Source organism: Lampris incognitus, chromosome 14 (genome assembly GCF_029633865.1).
Source record: "Lampris incognitus isolate fLamInc1 chromosome 14, fLamInc1.hap2, whole genome shotgun sequence".
NCBI classification, from domain to species: Eukaryota; Metazoa; Chordata; class Actinopteri; order Lampriformes; family Lampridae; genus Lampris; species Lampris incognitus.
The window spans coordinates 38,390,495-38,410,114 of NC_079224.1; the positions used below are offsets into that span (position 1 = coordinate 38,390,495).

At 46.6% G+C, this 19,620-nt stretch overlaps 1 protein-coding gene across 1 annotated transcript in view; it reads left to right on the plus strand.

Moving 5' to 3' along the window:
- The window catches only part of LOC130124105 (protein unc-13 homolog A-like), a 48,561-nt gene extending 32,785 nt beyond the window's left edge, over positions 1–15,776 (plus strand). The window contains exons 30-43 of the mRNA XM_056293507.1: positions 113–256; positions 369–446; positions 2,479–2,556; positions 2,651–2,739; positions 3,363–3,506; positions 4,872–4,995; positions 5,209–5,214; positions 6,973–7,029; positions 7,160–7,240; positions 8,591–8,738; positions 10,180–10,236; positions 12,209–12,295; positions 12,450–12,606; positions 15,488–15,776. Of these exons, the coding sequence (XP_056149482.1) occupies positions 113–256; positions 369–446; positions 2,479–2,556; positions 2,651–2,739; positions 3,363–3,506; positions 4,872–4,995; positions 5,209–5,214; positions 6,973–7,029; positions 7,160–7,240; positions 8,591–8,738; positions 10,180–10,236; positions 12,209–12,295; positions 12,450–12,606; positions 15,488–15,776 (1,539 nt within the window). The remainder of the gene's footprint in view (positions 1–112; positions 257–368; positions 447–2,478; positions 2,557–2,650; positions 2,740–3,362; positions 3,507–4,871; positions 4,996–5,208; positions 5,215–6,972; positions 7,030–7,159; positions 7,241–8,590; positions 8,739–10,179; positions 10,237–12,208; positions 12,296–12,449; positions 12,607–15,487) is intronic.
- The last annotated feature ends 3,844 nt before the right edge of the window (positions 15,777–19,620 follow it).

Sequence of the window (19,620 nt, forward strand, 5' to 3'; positions counted from 1 at the left end):
TTGGAATTACACCCCCTACCCTGACAGCAATGGTGCCATGCTCAACACTATATGTGCCTGCATTTCCCCTCCTCTTTTCTCACTCTTTCATCTGGTCCTGTTCCCCCTCCAGTTCCAGGTCACGTCTGAGCACGCTCTGTTCTCCTGTTCGGTTGTGGACGTGTTCTCTCAGCTCAACCAGAGCTTCGAGATCATCCGCAAGCTGGAGTGTCCTGACCCTCAGATCGTTGGCAACTACATGAAGAGATTCGCTAAGGTGATTTTCCCTTCAAAATACTCTTTGAATCTCTCCTCTTCAAATCTGAAATGGTTTCCAGAATTCTCCCTTTTCTCCTTGTCCTCTGTTTGATTCTCTCTCTCTCTTTTAGACCATTGGCAACGTCCTGCTGTCTTATGCCGATATCATAGCCAAGGACTTTCCAAATCACGTGAACAAGGAGAAAGTGGTGGGTGTTTGAGACCTTTTTAACTTGGTAGATTTAGCGGGGAAACATGTTACAGCAGCCGAGCACCATACATTCAAATTTCCCGTTTCAAAGCTGCGTGAAGATGATAGTGGAGGATTTAGCTCTTACAGCGGGGTACCAGATGGAAATTTGTGGCAGGGGACTAGAAAGCGGAGACTACATTTATAACTCATTTCAAACTCTGAGAAGTCTTAGTTTGAAGACATATATATATATATATATATATATATATATATATATATATATATAAATTTATATATATACATTTATAAATTTATTTCTGATTTTTCCCTTTTTTTCCTCCCAATTTAGTGGCCAATCGATCCCTATTTTAGTTCAAACACCCACCCCTCGTACTGCATGCGTTCGCCAACTTCATCTCTCCGACCGGCAGTCTCGAAGGAGACGCCTCCCCACTTTCGTGACAAGGCGCCTCCAGGCCGAACCACTGCTTTTCCCCCACATACACAGAGACGCATTCACGTGACGAACACAAGCCAACTCCACCCCCCTCCCGAAGACAGCATTGCCAATGATTGCTGCTTCATCGAGTCCGGCCATAGTCGGATCTGACGAGACCGGGGCGCGAACCCCGGTCCCCAGTGGGCAACTGCATCGACACAGAGCCGATGCTTAGACCGCTACACCACCGCGGACCCTGGTTTGAAGACTTTGACGTGGGGTCAGCTGGGAGGTCCTTTGATTTGAGTGCAATAGACCAACCCCATCCCTCGCTCTCTTTAGTGTAAATAGCCTTGCCCAGGTGAAAGTGTGTCTAAGTGAATTAGGGCTGTGTAATTAACTGAATGTGGTGCTTAGGGGGAGAATGGGCTTTACTCCCAATGAGACTCGGTGTCCCAAAGGAGCAGTAATTACTAAAAACTCCTGGCCCACATCAACAAGACTGTTTTACACAGAGAAGCAATAAGACCAGTTAAATGGACTAAACTTGCTTGATGAGAGCAAAAAAACAAGAAAATGGGTAGTGAGATAGTGTGTGTGTGTGTGTGTGTGTTGCTTTAACAGCACAATAGTCTCGTGATACCAAACAATCGGAGATCGCCACCTGCCAATCATCTGGGGACTTCTAAATGTAACACAGTACGCCTACTGCTTTGGAGATCTAGAACACACCTTACCGGAAATGATGCTCTCCCCCATCCTCCTCCGTAGTGAAACAAACTGGAGATGTAGTGAAATCACTGGGTAACACGGAGAGAGCTTTTTAACCCATCCATCCATTATCCAAACCGCTGATCCTGCTCCCAGGGCCGCGGGGATGCTGGGGCCTATCCCAGCAGTCATTGGGCGTCAGGCGGGGAGGCACGCTGGACAGGCCGCCATTGAAAACAGATTTCCCGAGCAACGTTAGCTTATATGATTCCATTTTATCGAATGTGTGCTCAGTCCACAAGATTGGTGTAATTAAGGGTTTACAGCGACTTTGTTTAAAGCTAAAAAAAATACTTAAAACCAATTGATGTGTTTCGCCGCAAATGCGACCAACGCCAACAAACTTTGAAGGCGTCTTCTTCGGTGACTGCGGCTGAGCCGTCCCACGATGCACCTGTTACTGGTACGTCAGTGTTCACAAGCACGCGTTTTCTGCCGGGCAAGATGGCGGCCAGCGAGCACGTTCCGTTTTGACCTCCGAAAAGCTTTGAGTACCAGCTGCTTAAACTTCGAATAGAAGTCCCGAAATATCTACCCGAAGGGCTGTTTGTACAGTTCAATGTTTGTCAATTAAAAAAAAAACTGGTTGTGCAACTAATTGCTTTAGCAACGTAAGCTGGGAGTGTCCTCAGTCTCTAGCTGAGTGAAGCGTTTAGACTTCATAACTGCCCCCAACACTGGAGATTTGTCTGTTCTCTAGTTAGAGGAAAAGGAGACTCGCACATCTAGTTTGTTGACTGGAAACTTTTTGTACCTGCAAGATTCAAATAACTGAGGTACTAAAAGGAATTTGAATGGTGTATGACCACAGTAGTAATGATACCTTTCCTTCCCACAGCCATGTATCATCATCAATAACATCCAGCAGCTCAGAGTTCAGTTGGAAAAGATGTTTGAAGCCATGGGAGGCAAAGATGTAAGTCCAGGTTTTACCACGTGTGTGTAATTCTTGGGTACTCATAACACAACTGTGACATGGCCTTTAGACTCACCACATCTTCCTCTTCTAGTTGAATGTGGAGGCCAGTGACTTCCTCAAGGAATTGCAGAATAAACTCAACAACGTCATGGACGACCTCAGCCACATCTTCGCTGTCAGGTAGGTGGTGTGTGTGTGTGTGTGTGTGTTAACAGCTTGTATGCGTGTTGTGTGCCAGCGTGGCAGTAGACCTGGTAAGCATCTCAACACCAAAACTGAAATATGCTAACTAGTTCGTGTGGATGTTGAAAATCACACATATGCATGAACTCACAACATTTATACTTGGTGCAAACAGGAGCAGTAATACCAAGTACCATTGCGAAGACAGCGCAAATCAATAAATCGATGAAAATATGTATGTATATGTATGCAGTATGGAGTTACAGGTATGCAAATATGTGGCAGTTGTCAAGTTGCTACAGAGAAGAACTTGAAGGACTGTAGAGGACAGAAGTGTGTATCTTTTTAACAGTGCAAAGACTAGAAAATGTTAATTCAAATATGAATTTACAGCATAAGTCTTATCACTGTATCAATACATGCAAAAACATATGCGTTGACTATGCTTGTTGCAGATATGCATGAATGTTTACAGAAAAAATAAAACAGTGCGTTAAGCACTGTTCACTGTAGTCTTCTAATAACCAGATCAAGGTATACTTTAAACTGTGACTGTAGCCGGCCCCAGCAACTGACATTAATGCATGTTTGTGTACTGTTGTGTGCATGCTTTGATGTAGTTTCCAGCCCCAGATCGAGGACAACGTGAGGCAGATGGGGGACATCCTGGCCCAAGTCAAAGGTCAGACTGTCCCTGCCAACGGGAGTGTGGTGCAAGAGGCTGACAATGTTCTGCAGCCCATCATGGAGTTCCTGGACAGCAAGTGAGTCAAATATATGCACAGATTACATGCACAGTCTGATATTAACACACATATGATTATCATGTCAATAAACATGCTTAAAAGGATACACCGATCAGCCAAAACATTAAAACCTCTGACAGGTGAAGTGAATAACATCGATTATATCATTACAATGGCACCTGTCAAGGGGTGGGATATATTAGGCAGCAAGTGAACAGTCAGTTCTTGAAGTTGATCTATTGGAAGAAGGAAAATGGGCAAGTGTAAGGACTTGATCGACTTTTGACAAGGACCAAATTGTGATGGCCAGACGACTGGGTCAGAGCATCTCCAAAACGGCAGCTCTTGTGAATTGTTCCCAGTACGCAGAGGTCAGTACCTACCAGAAGTGGTCGAAGGAAGGACAACCAGTAAACCAGGAACAGGGTCATGGGCACCCAAGGCTCACTGATGCACATGGGGAGCGAAGGCTAGCCCATCTGGTCTGATCCATCAGAAGATCTACAGTAGCTCAAATTGTTAAAAAAGTTCATGCTGGCTATGATAGACAGGTGTCTGAACACACAGTGCATCGCAGCTTGCTGCGTATGGGGCTGCTTAGCTGCAGACTGGTCAGGGTGCCCATGATGACCTCTGTCGACCTCCGAAAGCACCTACATGGGCACATGAGCATCAGAACTGAACCATAGAGCAATTGAAGAAGGTGGCCTGGTCTAATAAATCACATTTTCTTTTACTCCATGTGGTTGGCTGGGTGCGTGTGCATTATTTACCTGGGGAAGAGATGGCACCAGGATGCACTATGAGAAGGCGGCAAGCCAGCAGAGGCAGTGTGATGCTCTGGGCAATGTTCTGGGAAACCTTGGGTCTTGGCATTCATGCAGATGTTACTTGGACACATACCACCTACCTAAACATTGTTGCAGACCAAGTACACCCCTTCATGGCAACAGTATTCCCCGATGGCAGTGGTCTCTTTCAGCAGGATAATGCACCCTGCCACACTGCAAAAATTGTTCAGGAACGGTTTGAGGAACATGACAAAGAGTTCAAGGTGTTGCGTTGGCCTCCAAATTTCGCAGATCTCAATCCGATCGAGCATCTCTGGGATATGCTGGAAAATCAAGTCCGATCAATGGAGGTCCCACCTCGCACACCTACAGGACTTAAAGGATCTGCTGCTAATGTCTTGGTGCCAGATACCAGAGGACACCTTCAGAGGTCTTGTGGAGTGCATGCCTCAACGGGTCAGAGCTGTTTTGGCAGCACACGAGGGGGACTTACACAATATTAGGCAGGTGGTTGTAATGTTTTGGCTGATTGGTGTACCTATCACAGAGCCGTGCGTTGTTTGCTGACAGGCTGTGGGTTTGTTTATTCCAGCCTGTCACTATTTGCCAAGATCTGTGAGAAGACAGTGTTGAAGAGAGTACTGAAGGAGCTGTGGAAGCTGGTGATGAACACCATGGAGAAAACTGTCGTGCTTCCTACACTTACCGACCAGACGGTAGCTAACACACCAAGCCTTGCACTCACTCACACACACACACACACACACACACAATTCCCCATTTCTACACCTTCTTCCCTCTCTATCTCCAAGTCTTTCTTTTTCTCACCACCAATGCTTTTCAACAAAATGTTCCACTGTGATCAGTTTACACACTAACTCCTCTATCTTGCCATTATCCCATCCTTTCTCTCCTCTCTCCTTCTTCAGGTGATTGTAAGTACTGCTGTAGTGTGTATGTGTGTGTACTGCAGAGTCTCTGTAAGCATGATCAAATACTGTCCTATGTCGACTGGAGCAGTCCACTTTCTCCTGACCTTGAGGACCTCAAACACTTCCCACTGTAGTTTAAGTCACTCTAAAATTCTCCCTGTGCTCTTTTTTTGGGGTATCAAAGTCTTTTTGTGGTGCATTAAAACCCATTGTAGATGCACAACTGCAAAAAAAAAAAAAACATCCAGTTATTTAATCAAGTATTGAGGCTTAAAACTAGATTTTTCTTGCAAATTTGAAAAAAAAAACATTTTGCCAATGGGGGGCATCCAAGTAGCATAGCGGTGTATTCCGTTGCCTACCAACACGGGGATCCCAGTTCGAATCTTCCCGTGTTACCTCCGGCTTGGTCAGGCGTCCCTACAGACACAATTGGCTGTGTCTGCGGGTGAGAAACCGGATATGGGTATGTGTCCTGGTTGCTGCACTAGCGCCTCCTCTAGTCGGTCGGGGCGCCTGTTCGGGGGGGGATAGCATGATCCTCCCACGCGCTACATCCCCCGGTGAAACTCCTCACTGTCAGGTGAAAAGAAGCAGCTGGCGACTCCACGTGTATCGGAGGAGGCATGTGGTAGTCTGCAACCCTTCCCGGATCAGCAGAGGGGGTGGAGCAGCGACCGGAAGGCTCAGAAGAGTGGGGTAATTGACCGGATGCAATTCGGGAGAAAAAGGGGAGGGGAAAAAATGCCAATGAAGTGAGTTAACTTCACTTTTCTTGTGTTTTTCTAAGACAACATGTTTTTAAGACAGAATATAAGAATAAATGACTTGGATGGATGGAGTTTTTGCAGTGTGAGCATGGTGCACAAGAGACAGCACTCCATACCCCGTCCATGTGGCCCTGCAATACTGTTGCTCCTACCCCCCCCCATCCTCTTTTGTAGAAGGCTGCATTCTTCCTGAAACTCAAGTTGTTTAGCCTATTTATCCAACTGAAATAGACACATTAACGTTTAAAATAATTTTACATTTTCTCATTTAGTGAGACGCTTTTATCCAAAGCGATTTACAAGCGAGTTGGTAATTAGCAGATTTGTGTGTCAACCTCCAGGAATCTTAGAGCACTGAAAAGCAGTCATCATAGCCAAGGGTGCAAGGCATTTCTAGTGCAATTATTGTAAATGCGCAACGGATAAATTACCAAAAGTGGAATTAATATTAATATTAATGGGGGATTCCTAAGTAGCTAAACAAAGCCACAAATCTGTCACAAAGCCATGCTTAGAGAGCATCTGTGGATTAAAGTAGACCTGGAAAAGGAAAGTTTTGGGCCTTCCTTGATTAAAAATAAGTGCGTCTCCAGTCCTGATGGGAGACGGGAATTTATTCCACCATTTTAGGGCCAGCCTCTTGAAACTGGTATAGACAGTAGCTTTCCAGATATAGAGGAAAGAGGGCGAGCACGTTTATGTCGTTAAACAGCCTGACAGATGGTTAATAGTTATGTATCAGCAGTTGCATTTGTCTAATTAAGATAGGAGAGTTGGTTTTCTCCCGTCCCATTCACTCTCAACGAATGTCTCCTGTACTTTCCTTCATCCGCACATCTTCCCAAAATACACTTCCCGCACACTCTCAAAATCCTCAGTGTCTTTCTGCAAAATCCTGTAGTAATCTCCCAGTATCATCTGGTGAACACCACTCGTCTTTTCCCTCCCCCCTTAACCCCTTCACTCGCCTCTCTCTGTCTCTCGTGAACAGGGCACTCAGATGATTTTCAATGCCGCTAAGGAGCTGGGCCAGCTTTCCAAGCTAAAGGTAATGAAAGTGGATGGCGGCAACTGCGCAACTGCATCAGAAGCTTTTAAAACAAATGAAATCTAACAAAAATGTTTGTTTCGCCATGCAGTGAATGATGCGCTGAGTGTCTGTCTGGTCTGTCTTGCAGGAGCACATGGGGCGAGAGGAGGCCAAAGCGCTGACTCCAAAACAGTGTGCCGTCATAGAGCTTGCTCTGGACACTATCAAGGTACGGTCTACTTTACACATTCACATTTTCAGTCTTATTGTAGAGATCCATCCATCCATCCATCCAATATCCAAACCGCTTATCCTACTCAGGGTCGTGGGGATGCTGGAGCCTATCCCAGCAGTCACTGGGCGGCAGGCAGGGAGACACCCTGGACAGGCCGCCAGGCCATCACAGGGCTTCTTCTTCGACAATACTACCAATAAATGCTATAATTAAGAAATTACATCTCTTTATTTGTTTAGCCCTACATCAGTTATAGTCTCAGAGAGCTTTACAGTCACATGGGGGAAAAACGGGTTGATACAGTGAACGACAATGGCTAAATGTTAAAATGGTAAATGGACTGCATTTATATGGTGCTTTTCTAGTCTACCGACCACTCAAAGTGCTTTACAGCTGCGTTTCCCAACCCAGTCCTCAAGGAACCCCTATCCTGCAGATTTTCATTGTAACCCTGCATAGGTGGCCCTGCTCGTACTTACTCAACCAATCATCTCACAGCACTTAATTATGCAAGGTGTGCAACATCTGACATAATTCATTGCTGATTGGTTGAATAACTACAAACAGGTACCTATTCAGGGTTGCAAAGAAAATCTGCAGGATAGGGGTTCCTCGAGGACTGGGTTGGGAAACACTGCTTTACAGTGTCTGCCTCACATTCACCCATACATTCACACACTGATGGAGGAGGCTGCCATGCAAGGTGCCAACCTGCTCATCAAGAGCAGTTAAGGGTTCAGTGTCTTGAACAAGGACAGTTTGACATGCTCCCTGCAGGAGCCGGGGATCGAACCAGCGCCCTTCCAATTACTAGATGACCTGCTCTATCTCCTGAGCCATGCCGCCCCCAAACATTCTCCTTAATTGCTGTCACACACCAGGACAACAGAAGTATCTATATAAATCTAGATAGTAATTTTTAGTAATTTTATTTTTAGATTCAGGAGGTCTTTCTTCACATTCATCCAATTAATCTTAATGTGCAATAATATAACCCGTAAATATCAGCAGGGACACGATAGCTCCTTGTGAGTTTTCCATTATAGCCACTCCTGCATTTCAATGTGTGCACTGCATTGGGATTCAGCTTTGTCTGCATCTCATAAAGCACTTCTCCGGTATGAACGTAACCCTCAAAACCTTGCAGTAATGTGCTCTGAGATCACATTACTGCAAGGTTTTGAAGGCCTTAAAGTTTTTTATTAAATCACTGTCAAACCATCCTACTTCTGCTAGAGAGCTTTGTGGCATACAAAGCTGTTCAGCTGCTTTACTACCTGATTTTTTATCTGGTTTTTTTTAATACCTGTTTTTTTCCCCTGCACTGTCCCATCTGGCTTGCAGCAATACTTCCATGCCGGCGGGGTGGGCCTGAAGAAAACGTTCCTGGAGAAGAGTCCCGACCTGCAGTCTCTGCGCTACGCCCTGTCCCTTTACACCCAGGCCACAGACAAACTCATCAGGAAGTTTGTCCTCTCACAGAACACTCAGGGTAGGACGACACAGCGACTTACATATTTCACTCCAACACATGGGGAATTATCCCGAAAGAGTCTTAATTACTTTTAAAGAGAAAATTTGCTGATTTCCCACCTTATCTGTGTCTGTGTACAACAGGGACAGCACAGGAAAAATACCTGCAGTGGTTTTTGCAGCTCTGGGGCGGAAGTGAAACCGAATTTTTTTCCCCCTCTGCCAACTGACGTATCGTGACGTCATTAGGCAGACGGAAAAACTACAGCCTAGCAGTATTTCTAATACTCTAGTCTACTCTAAACACGCTGTTCAAAAAACACATCACCAAGGGCGATCAACACGGGGATCGCTGGTTTGAATCCCCGTGTAACCTCCAGCTTGGCCAGGCGTCCCTACAGACACAATTGGCCGTGTCTGCGGGTGGGAAGCCGGATGTGGGTATGTGTCCTGGTCACTGCACTAGCGCCTGCTCTGGTCGGTCGGGGCGCCTGTTCGGGGGAGAGGGGGAACTGGGGGGTAATAGCGTGATCCTCCCACATGCTACGGCCCCCTGGTGAAACTCCTCACTGTCAGGTGAAAAGAAGCGGCTGGAGACTCCACTTGTATCGGAGGAGACGAGTGGTAGTCTACAGCCCTCCCCGGATCGGCAGAGGGGGTGGAGCAGCGCCCGGGATGGCTTGGAAGAGTGGAGCAATTGGCCAGATACAATTGGGGAGAAAAAGGGGAAAAATTCCAAAAAACACACATCATGGTTCTCTTTACTAAGCTACATTACCAATGGTTGAAATAACATCCCACAATAGTAGCACTGAGAATTTTATAGACAATGAAGCTTGCGTGCAATGCATTCTGGTATGTGTAGGCGCTGTGAGAAAGACTCTGAGCAGTAGAGCACAGATTTTAATGCTTCATTCGACGACATTTCTCATCAGTACTGATTGCGCGTACAAAAAGAAATTTTTTTTTACTGAAATTGTCCTTTAATGTTGCCAGAACATGCCACAGCTAATCAAAGTGAACAGAACCGCTCAATTACAGCGTTGAATTAGATTTGTTGTCTGATTTAATTCAATTTTATTGAATTTCACTTATGGTACCAAAATAGCAAAGAAGCAGCTGATCATTATATTTCAGAATTAAAATCCCAAACAAACGCAAGTTGTGTTTTTTGCTTGTCATTGATTGAAAGGATTTCTAAAAACCTTGTACTCCACATTTGAAATGCCTTGTGCTCACTTTCTCAGAGAGTGTGTATCACAACCTGCCTCCGTTTGGTCTCCAACACGATGGTTACCACTACCCTACTATTCAAACCCGACCCTCGCCCCTTTGTACACTCTTCCTCTCCTTGTGATTACAAATCTCATCTCATCTCATCTCTCTCTCTCTCTCTCTCTCTCTCTCTCTCTCTCTCTCTCTCTCTCTCTCTCTCTCTCTCTCTTTTCTCTCTGTCTCAGTCCATGGAGGGAAAGGAATCAGGTACACGGCCAATGAAGACACATCACCAGAGAAAGGTACGTGCCAGCAGAGTTGTGTATACGATGCGTGTTACTGTGGAGCAGATAAGATTCTTGTCTGTGTTTTATTTTATGTTTTCCATCACCACAACCAAACGTTGGCTCCTTGCTGCAGCCCACTCTGCCTGACTGTCCTGGAAGGATCTCCTCCATTTCCTGGCTCCCTCCTTCCCCTTCATTTTTCCCTCCTTCCAGTCTCTCTCCACTCTGTATTACACAGTGTAGTCTGTGTTTTGGGCTCCTTCTTTATCAACTAACTATTCCCAGGAGGTGGCAGCACAGTGACACAGTGATTAGCGAGGTCACCTCACAGCAAGAAGGCCGTGGGTTCGAACCCCAGGGTTGTCCTACTTTGGGGGTCATTCCAGGTCATCCTCTGTGTGGAGTTTGCATGTTCTCACCGTGTCTGCGTGGGTTTCCTCCGGATGCTCTGGTTTCCTCCCACAGTCCAAAGACATGTAGGTCAGGTGAATCGGCCATACTAAATTGCCCCTAGGTGTGAAAGTGTTGGCCCGCCTGTCTCCCAATGACTGCTGGGATAGGCTCCATCATCCCGTGACCCTAATTCGGATAAGTGGCTTGGATAATGGATGGGTATTCCCAGGAGACGGGGAGGCAGATGAAACTTGGTAAAATGGGAATATCAAATTTATGAAGTCAAGTTTGTTTGCATAGCTCTAAATCTCACTTACAGTCTAAGATTTACATTCGATTCTCCCGATTTCTGCAAGTGAGATGAGTTCTTAGGTCAACATTTGACACGATGTCCCTTGGGTGTCATGTCATTTATCCAATCAGGGATGTGGGCGGCATCCTGGGATTCCTGAGATAAGTCAAATGAGGGTGGAAAGGTGAAGACGGCCTTTCATGTTTGAGAGGCTGTCTTCCCATTCCCCTACGGTGAATGGGAGCAGAGGCGTGGAGAGGGGCTTTGTCGTGGCGAGCAGATTTGAGCGTACCGTGAGGAAAAGCTGATGAGATGGAGCGTTTTCTCCAGAATTTGCATTACAAACTCAAATTCCCTCCCTTCTCTCCACACCCCGATCCCCACTTTTTTTGTGTTCGGAGTAAACAATAGGTCATGAGAGAATTACCAACTCACTGCAATACAGTCGGCAAGCTTAGCGTTGGAGCTCGCACCAAAGCTGCCCGCACCCAGCCAAGTCCTGCTCATCTGTTTATCACAGAAAAACCTATTTGTGTGTTTGTGTACGTGCCTGTCTGCACGTCTTCAAATGCTGTGATATGCCCAACTAAATGTCTGCATGTGTGTGTGTGTGTGTGTGTGTGTACTTGTCAAAGTAAAAGTAATGTTTACGTCTGTTTAAAAGCCGTTCCCATCCTACGATCTTCCGGCACTTAAATCCCGGTTTTACTTCTTTGCTTTTGGATCGCACAGACACGTTTACAGGTATGAAAACTATAAGGATCCAAGGACGTCCGGGTGACGTGGTGGTCTATTCAATTGCCTACTAACATGGGGATCGCAGATTCGAATCCCCGTGTTACCTCTGGCTTGGTCGGGCGTCCCTATAGACACAATTGGTTGTGTCTGCGGGTGGGAAGCCGAATGTGGGTATGTGTCCCGATCACTGCACCAGCGCCTCCTCTGGTCAGTCGGGTGCCTGTTCGGGGGGGGGGGGGACTGGGGGGAATAGCGTGATCCTCCCATGTGCTACGTCCCCTTGGTGAAACTCCTGTCAGGTGAAAAGAAGTGGCTGGCGACTCCACATGTATCGAAGGAGGCATGTGGTAGTCTGCAGCCCTCCCCGGATCGGCAGAGGGGGTGGAGTATAGATCGGGATGACTCGGAAAATAGGGTAATTGGCCAAGTACAATTGGGGAGAAGGGGGGGGGCCCTAATAGGATCACATTTACGCATAACAATTTTTTTTAAAATACAGTATAGTACCTGTAATACCTAATACCTGTGTCTCAACCAACCAATCAGAAGTGTCTTTTCCTACAGCGTCTGGAGTGGATGCGGTTGGAGATGTGGTCATGCATGTGGACGTCTTACCCCAGCCCAATGGAGAACACAAGATCAATGTGAAAGGTAAGACACAGAGGATGAGACAGCAAGCAAGCGGAAAGGAGAATGTTATCAAGGCAATCACCTCCCATTCTTCTTCACTTCTCTTCTGACCTTCTTTCCTTACTTTTTAATTTTGTCTTTACTTCAATACCCCCCACCCCCCGACCCGCTGCAGTTGTGGCTGCTAATGACCTGAAGTGGAAGGCGCAGGGTTTCCGCCCCTTCGTGGAAGTCTACATTATCGGCCCCCACCTCAGCGACAAGAAGAGGAAATTTGCCACCAAGTCAAAGAACAACAGCTGGTCCCCCAAGTTCAACGAGAGCTTCCAATAGTGAGTGCCTGACTACGAATTCATCGCCTATCGGTTTCGATTTTCACCTCACTTCTCTTTTTGTATAGGTTGCAGTTGTTGAACAGTTTGGTAGCTCTGTGACAGATTGTCCATCTGGCATGCACTTTATTCATTTTTTGGTTGTACGTATTGTAAGTTATGGAAAGTGGTGTTTCTCATTTACAGTGTCGACTTCACACCATTTTTCTGAATATTTGTGCATGCAGGATTCCAATGTATGCTAGGTAGCATCAGAATTTTCATGCATGGGCCATCTGGGTAGCGTAGCGGTCTATTCCATGGACTACCAACACGAGGATCACCGGTTCGAATCCCTGTGTTACCTCTGGCTTGGTCAGGTGTCCCTACAGACACAATTGGCCGTGTCTGCAGGTGGGAATCCGGATGTGGGTATGTGTCCTGGTCGCTGCACTAACGCCTCCTCTGGTCGGTTGGGGAGCCTGTTCAGGGAGGAGGGGGAACTGGGGTGAACAGCGTGATCTTCCCACACGCTACGTCCCCCTGGCGAAACTCTTCACCATCAGGTGAAAAGAAGCGGCGGGTGACTCCACATGTATCGGAGGAGACATGTGGTAGTCTGCAGCCCTCCCTGGATTGGCAGAGAGGATGGAGCAGCAACCGGGACGGCTCGGAAGAATAGGGTAATTGGCCGGATACATTTGGGGAGAAAAAAGGGGAAAAATCCCACAAAAAAAATAATAAAAAAAAAAAATATATATATATATATAGTGCCCACCCCCTACTCTGTGTCTATAGATGCTGTGAAAGGGAATAAACTAGGAAGGTGGGGCTACGGGTTCGTATAGAAATACTATTCTGAATAAGAGTTAACTATACCCAGCAAAATTATGCTTAATGAACTCAACTTATTATTCAGAATGAAATAACTGGACCAGACAACCTCCTTACATAAACAGGTAATGTATTGAACTTAGGAATGTGACTAAAGTAAAGTTGTGACAGCAGCAATGCAAAAAGGCGCACAATTATCAATTACGTCAAATACCACAAAAAAGGAAATGCAAATAAAGAATAATGTGACTCCAGTCAATAGTTGCACAACCAATACCTTTGTGCATCCCACGTATACCACTGCTTTTGAAATGGGAAAATTATTTAATATATAGATATAATTCTAAATGTAAATAGAATAGAGTGGGAAAGAATCTGTATAAAGCGAGACCAGGATTATGATAATAGTATTATATCTATTTAGTGGACATCAGTATAATAGGGAAAATGTAATTAGTATACTGCTAGGTACAGCTCTAGTAATAATACTCGAATATATCTATACCTATTTAGTGCACAACATGACTAGCTGTGAGTATACCTCCAATAAAGCTAACTACCTATAGCTTTTAAATAGATTGGGCCTAATTACTTTGACTGTAAGCAGTACTATAGCAGATACTCTGCTTTAAATGGACCCCTAGGAATGTATTGGCTGTACCCTAACAGAGTACTTCGCTTTGTGCTTTAAAACAAGTGCACGTACCTATTGCGGTAGAATAATATGCCCCCAAGTAAAAACAAAACGCCCACACACTTTATAACACAAATAAAATAACCCCCAAACCCGCATCAACTAATCAACGTTGCAGGCCTGCTCGTTGCTTGGGTGCGTGGTGACCCGCGCGCTACTTACAATGGGCTCCTTCACTCAATAGAGCCGCGTGAGACTGTACTTACCGATGTCCGCGGGTGGTCGGGTGGGACAAGTAGCGCCGCCTTGTGGCCAGGAGAGCTCCCTACGCGCCCACGTGGCACAGCGCGTGGGCGATGACCAAAATCCATCAATGAACCGCCGTATGCGAAACTTCATGCGCGGGGCGCGTGACCGGGCTGGTGTACTGCCGAATACTACGGCTCAAGTCCCACGAGCTCCAGGCTCGCCTACACAAGGCGGAGTATTTACGATACAGATAAGCTAACTTGCTAGCATATCTGACTAGCAAGACACTCGTAAAGAACGCTGGGGTCGCATCGCGCAGAAAATAAAACCCGTCTTTCAAACGTGCTATAAAACCGAGTCGACTCCTACGTGTTGTCAGTAAAAGACCGTATTTCGAATGACAGCTGTCGTCATTAAAGTAAAGGTCAGATTAGCCTAACTACCCAAGCTAATCGGGAGCAATCGGCTAACGTAAGCTGACTGAGCTAGCAAACGAAGTTAACGGTGAGAATTTACGTACACAACCTCAAACTTCTGAATATAACCTGACTCAACAAACCTTGCAATTTACACGTTTGATCAACGTATAAGAGTCGACCCTAACAAGTATATAATTAAAGCCGAATACAGGATAATGCTGAGACTGAAAACAGTGGAACGCCACTTCACTTGAGACCTTCACTCACGAACTCTCTCGAACTTCTTCTTCCCTAGTTTTTTTCTACTCCCGCCCCTCATCCAATCACAATAAAGATTTGCCCTATTGACATTTGACACTAACCAATAAAACACTCTTATGTTATACAGGGTAGGTTGTACACTCGCTATACCACGTGTGCGCCCATCAAACTTGCTTAGTTTTATTTCTTTTTTAGGGCAGACGGGCTGCGAACCTCAGACCTTAGCAAATCTCTAATGACAGTAAAACTACATGCATTTAACAACTGTACTAAACCCAGCCTTTTCTCACCCGGACTACATATTTATTTATCTATTTATTTAAGCCAATGTTTCACTTGTTCCCGCTACTGTGTTCCGGTTGGTTCATATTTACAAGGTTCAAGCAGCAAAACTGGGTGACTTAAGGATCAGTTTTCATCAAAAGCACGCATAAAATAAAAAATATATAATAACCCAACGCCCTGTGTCCCATCCCCCATCCCTCTGCCCTCTGCCCTGATCCAGCTCCCTGGGCACGGAGGTCGGTCCGGAGAGCTACGAGCTGCAGGTGTGCGTGAAGGACTACTGCTTCGCCAGGGAGGACCGCACGGTGGGCATGGCCGTGCTGCAGGTGAAGGACATGGCCAACAGGGGCAGCGTGACCTGCTGGCTCCCGCTGGGCAAACGTGTCCACATGGACGAGACGGGCCTGACGGTGCTGCGCATCCTCTCCCAGCGCAACAACGACGACGTGGCGAAGGAGTTCGTCAAGCTCAAGTCGGACCAGCGCTCGGTCGAGGAGGGTCGCAGCTGAGGGGGGGGGGGACACGTGCACGCACATACACGAGAGGCACCGCCCGACAGACGCGAGTGTTACGCACGCCCTCGTACACTTGCGCCCCACGGTAACATAAATAAGACGTGCAGTACAGAAGCACACCCATCAGAACGCTATAATGTACATAGACCTGCATATGTTATGCAACATTAACACTGCAATATTCTCAACTGTACACACAAGAGACGTGTTTATAAGCATTGGTATCTTATTTTGAATATTTGGACAGACTCCTTCCCCTCCAAAAAAAATACCCGGCTTAGCGTTAGCCACACATTAGCAAGCACTTATCACTTGCCCCGGCTTTCTTACAACATATCACACCTTTTGTATGCTGTAATCTCGGAAACCTAGATGTGTCCTATTACACACCGGAACAACTAACCACGTTGATAGTTTGAGGAAGACATAATTGCACTTCGGCTTCTCTTCGTCTCCGGGAGAGCCGTCCTAGCCTAGCTATGCTCTTATCTGTCCGTCCGTCCGTCCGTCCGCTGACCTGCCTGCCTTGCTGCCCGACCGACTGTCTGTCTGTCCGCCACTCTTTCAGTCCCACGCGCTTCCACCCCTCTGTCGCTCGCTCCGCTTAACACTCCCCGCGCGCGGTGTGACGTGTCGTGTAAGTTGACGTAAAGCACGGATCTAGGATCAATTTCCTCTCTTTCAACCCCAAAACGCCGTCACTGGCGAGAGAGCAGAAGAAGAAGAAGAAAAAATCACAAAACTGATCTTGGATCAGTGTCCAGGGGCGACGTACCCTCTAGTCTGTCCTGTGACGTGACGCTTCTTGCATGTTGACCCCAACAACACTGTGATTCACTCGCTGTTATCATGGCAACGGATGTACAGAATCCCACAATTCCGACTTAAATCTGTGTGTGCATGGTGCAATCAACGCGTTAAAAAAAAAGAAAAAAGAGAACGAAAGAAAAAAAATTTGATTTGACCCTTTGACAAGCTAGCCTTCACTACCATGGAGATACTCAGACAGTGGGACGAATAATGAGTTGGACATCTGATCTATTGACAGCAAGGTGACTTGGAGGACAATGTTATGGCCATATTGTATATATACAGACCAGTTGGTGGCTATTTTTCTCTTCATTTTTTTTTTTTAGAAAAAATTTAATTCAACCGTCTTGCTTCATGTCACTACAAAGGAGCAATACCCTAGAGTTGAAAACAAGGCAATCTCCCTTTTCCGTCCTCGCCTCGCGTGCACATTCACTCCAAAAGGGCTACAGGATCAGTGGACTATAGGATGTCAGTTTACTCACTGGTGGACACCGTCTGTGGTTACGTTGCCAAAGTGGCTGCAAGGTTTGCTCACGGGGCTCTCTGGCCGGCACTGCCCGAGTACAACTGAAGCCAGAACTCGGCCCTTCTGGACACCCACAAGAGTACAGGAAGTCTCCGATAAGTTATGACGCAAAGATGCTTGGAGGGAACTTCTGATGGACTTGTGCAGACGGTTTTGTCGACGCCCTTCTTAAAGACTGCATCAGAACCGAGGCCTTTTAGCCGGTGAGCCGCGGGCCAAAGTGTGTGAACCCGAGGGCGTCTTGTCAACAAAGCAATGCGGACAACTCCGGCAAACCCCGTGACGGCTCTGCACAACACCTGCACCGTCCTACCCAGAGCCTCCATCCACATCTGTCTGTCTCCGTCTCCCAAGGCAGCAGTGGGTTTGTCTGTATGTTCACGCAACCTCTTAGGGTTTGAAGATCAAACCCCCTGTAAGCGACTTTGTGTCATTGGCTGCGTGTGTGTGTGTGTGTGTGTGTGTGTGTGTGTGTGTGTGTGTGTGTGTGTGTGTGTGTTGGGGGGGCTGGGCTGACCGCCTGCAAAATGGGCTCTGAGATTGTGAGCAATATGTACATACACAAATATATGCGCTGCCTATAGACGAGTACCAATTGCAATATTCAGCACCAAGGACCACGAAGATTAGAGGTTAATACTTTTTTTCTTTTTTTTTTAACTTTTGGATCGCAAAGATATTTTCTGCTGCAGACTCACCCGATTCCCGTTCACATACACGTGCGCTTTTTTCTCAGGAGTAGGGACCACACTTCGGAAGGCCGGGAAAGGGACATGGAAAATACTTTTTGTGCGCGAATTAACGTTTGCCTTGAGGAGGAGGAGGAGGACCAAACTCGCATGGTCGAGAGCTTATGTTTTGCAAAGAATAAAGCCATCGCAGTCCTCTTTTCACCTGTTTCGCGGTCACGGGGCGTCTTAGTTGAAACTATTTCATGCACCACGATCAACTCCCTTTAGCACAAGACCGGGATGCGGCCCTCGTGAAAGGCTGTGACCGCGCGTCCATCTCGCGGCCTGTAACAGAAACGTGCCGCTCCGACCACGCCAGCGACACGTGCCGCAACGCGTACGTTTCAGTACAGTGTCACGTGGTGGAGGAACTGGGTTTGTGCCGGCGTTACGGGGGAGCGACATGGCGAGACAGCGCCGCGCAGCGGTGAGAGAGAGAGTTTTCATACACGTCTTCACCAAATGCTGTTCGCGTTCTACCAAATACAAGGCTTCTGAATGTCACGTGTCCTCACCGCCGCCTTCTCTCTAGGACCACGTCAAAGAGGATCGTTCAGTCCAGAACCCCTGACTCGCTCGGTGGACCCAACTCGCGCCTTCTGCATTGGCCGACAAATTTATCTTTTCACTCGCTCGATCGCGGTAGACTTCTGGGTGACCCAGTTAAACTGGAAGTCCGTTTGTTGACGCTGGCTCGTTGTCCCATCGTTAGCGAGACATCCTTTGCGCGTGCCACCCGTCCGAGAGAACACCATTCAAGCGCATCCGGTTTAGTGGCTCGTTATCGCTCAACGCAGAGTCCGGCGAGGTTGTCTGGATTTGGTTTTGTCTGTGTAATTCCAGGGCACAGGGGGAGCGCTTGACATTTCAATCGTCAATTACGAGCTTGAAAAAGTAAACAAAGCAAGGCTGGCCTGATATCCCTGTCGATGTGTGTATGCATATATAGACCACTGCACAGGAAGTACTGATCCACACACACACACACACACACACACACACACACACACACACACACACACACACACACACACACACACACACACACACACACACAGACCAGCCTAGAACCTGATCTACACACACACACACGTCTATGCTCAAGCACAAAAGGGCACATGTAGGTTGACACACATGCATGCATGCACGCCGACACATCTCCATGGAGACCAGTGATGCCCACCCTGTGAATAGAATCAACTACAACTGCATGATGGGAAACTTTATTGTGCCAGCACGTGTGTCTCTTTAATGTAATTTGGGATACCTTTTTTTCCACGCCTATTTATTAACTCATCAAAATATTATTTTTCAAAAAAGCTTGTTAATACACCATCTGTAACCAATATGAATGTAGCGTGAACACAGAATTTGCATGAGAGAATTATTTTCTACTGAGGATGTTTCTAATTTGTTTCTTATCATTAACTGTTCTATAAAGAGGATGAACTGGAACTGGAATGCAGCCTGATTGTGATCTGCTTCCTATTAAAAGGACATTTGTGTCGCAAACTGTCTATTTGATCACGTTCCCCCTGCTCAGCGCCGGCAGGAGACAACCGGAGGCACTGTGGCTCCTCGAAAAACCAACTTCTCGTACAAGCTAACCATACAAATTAACTCGCACGCCATCAAGAATTTCAGCAAATCGATATTTTCCAGAACCGTTTCCTTGACCTTTCTGGTTTGGGGCGCTTGTGAATACAAAAGCAGCAGCTAGTCATATACTGCACTGGAGTATTGACTTATGAAAGGGGAAACGGGTGAC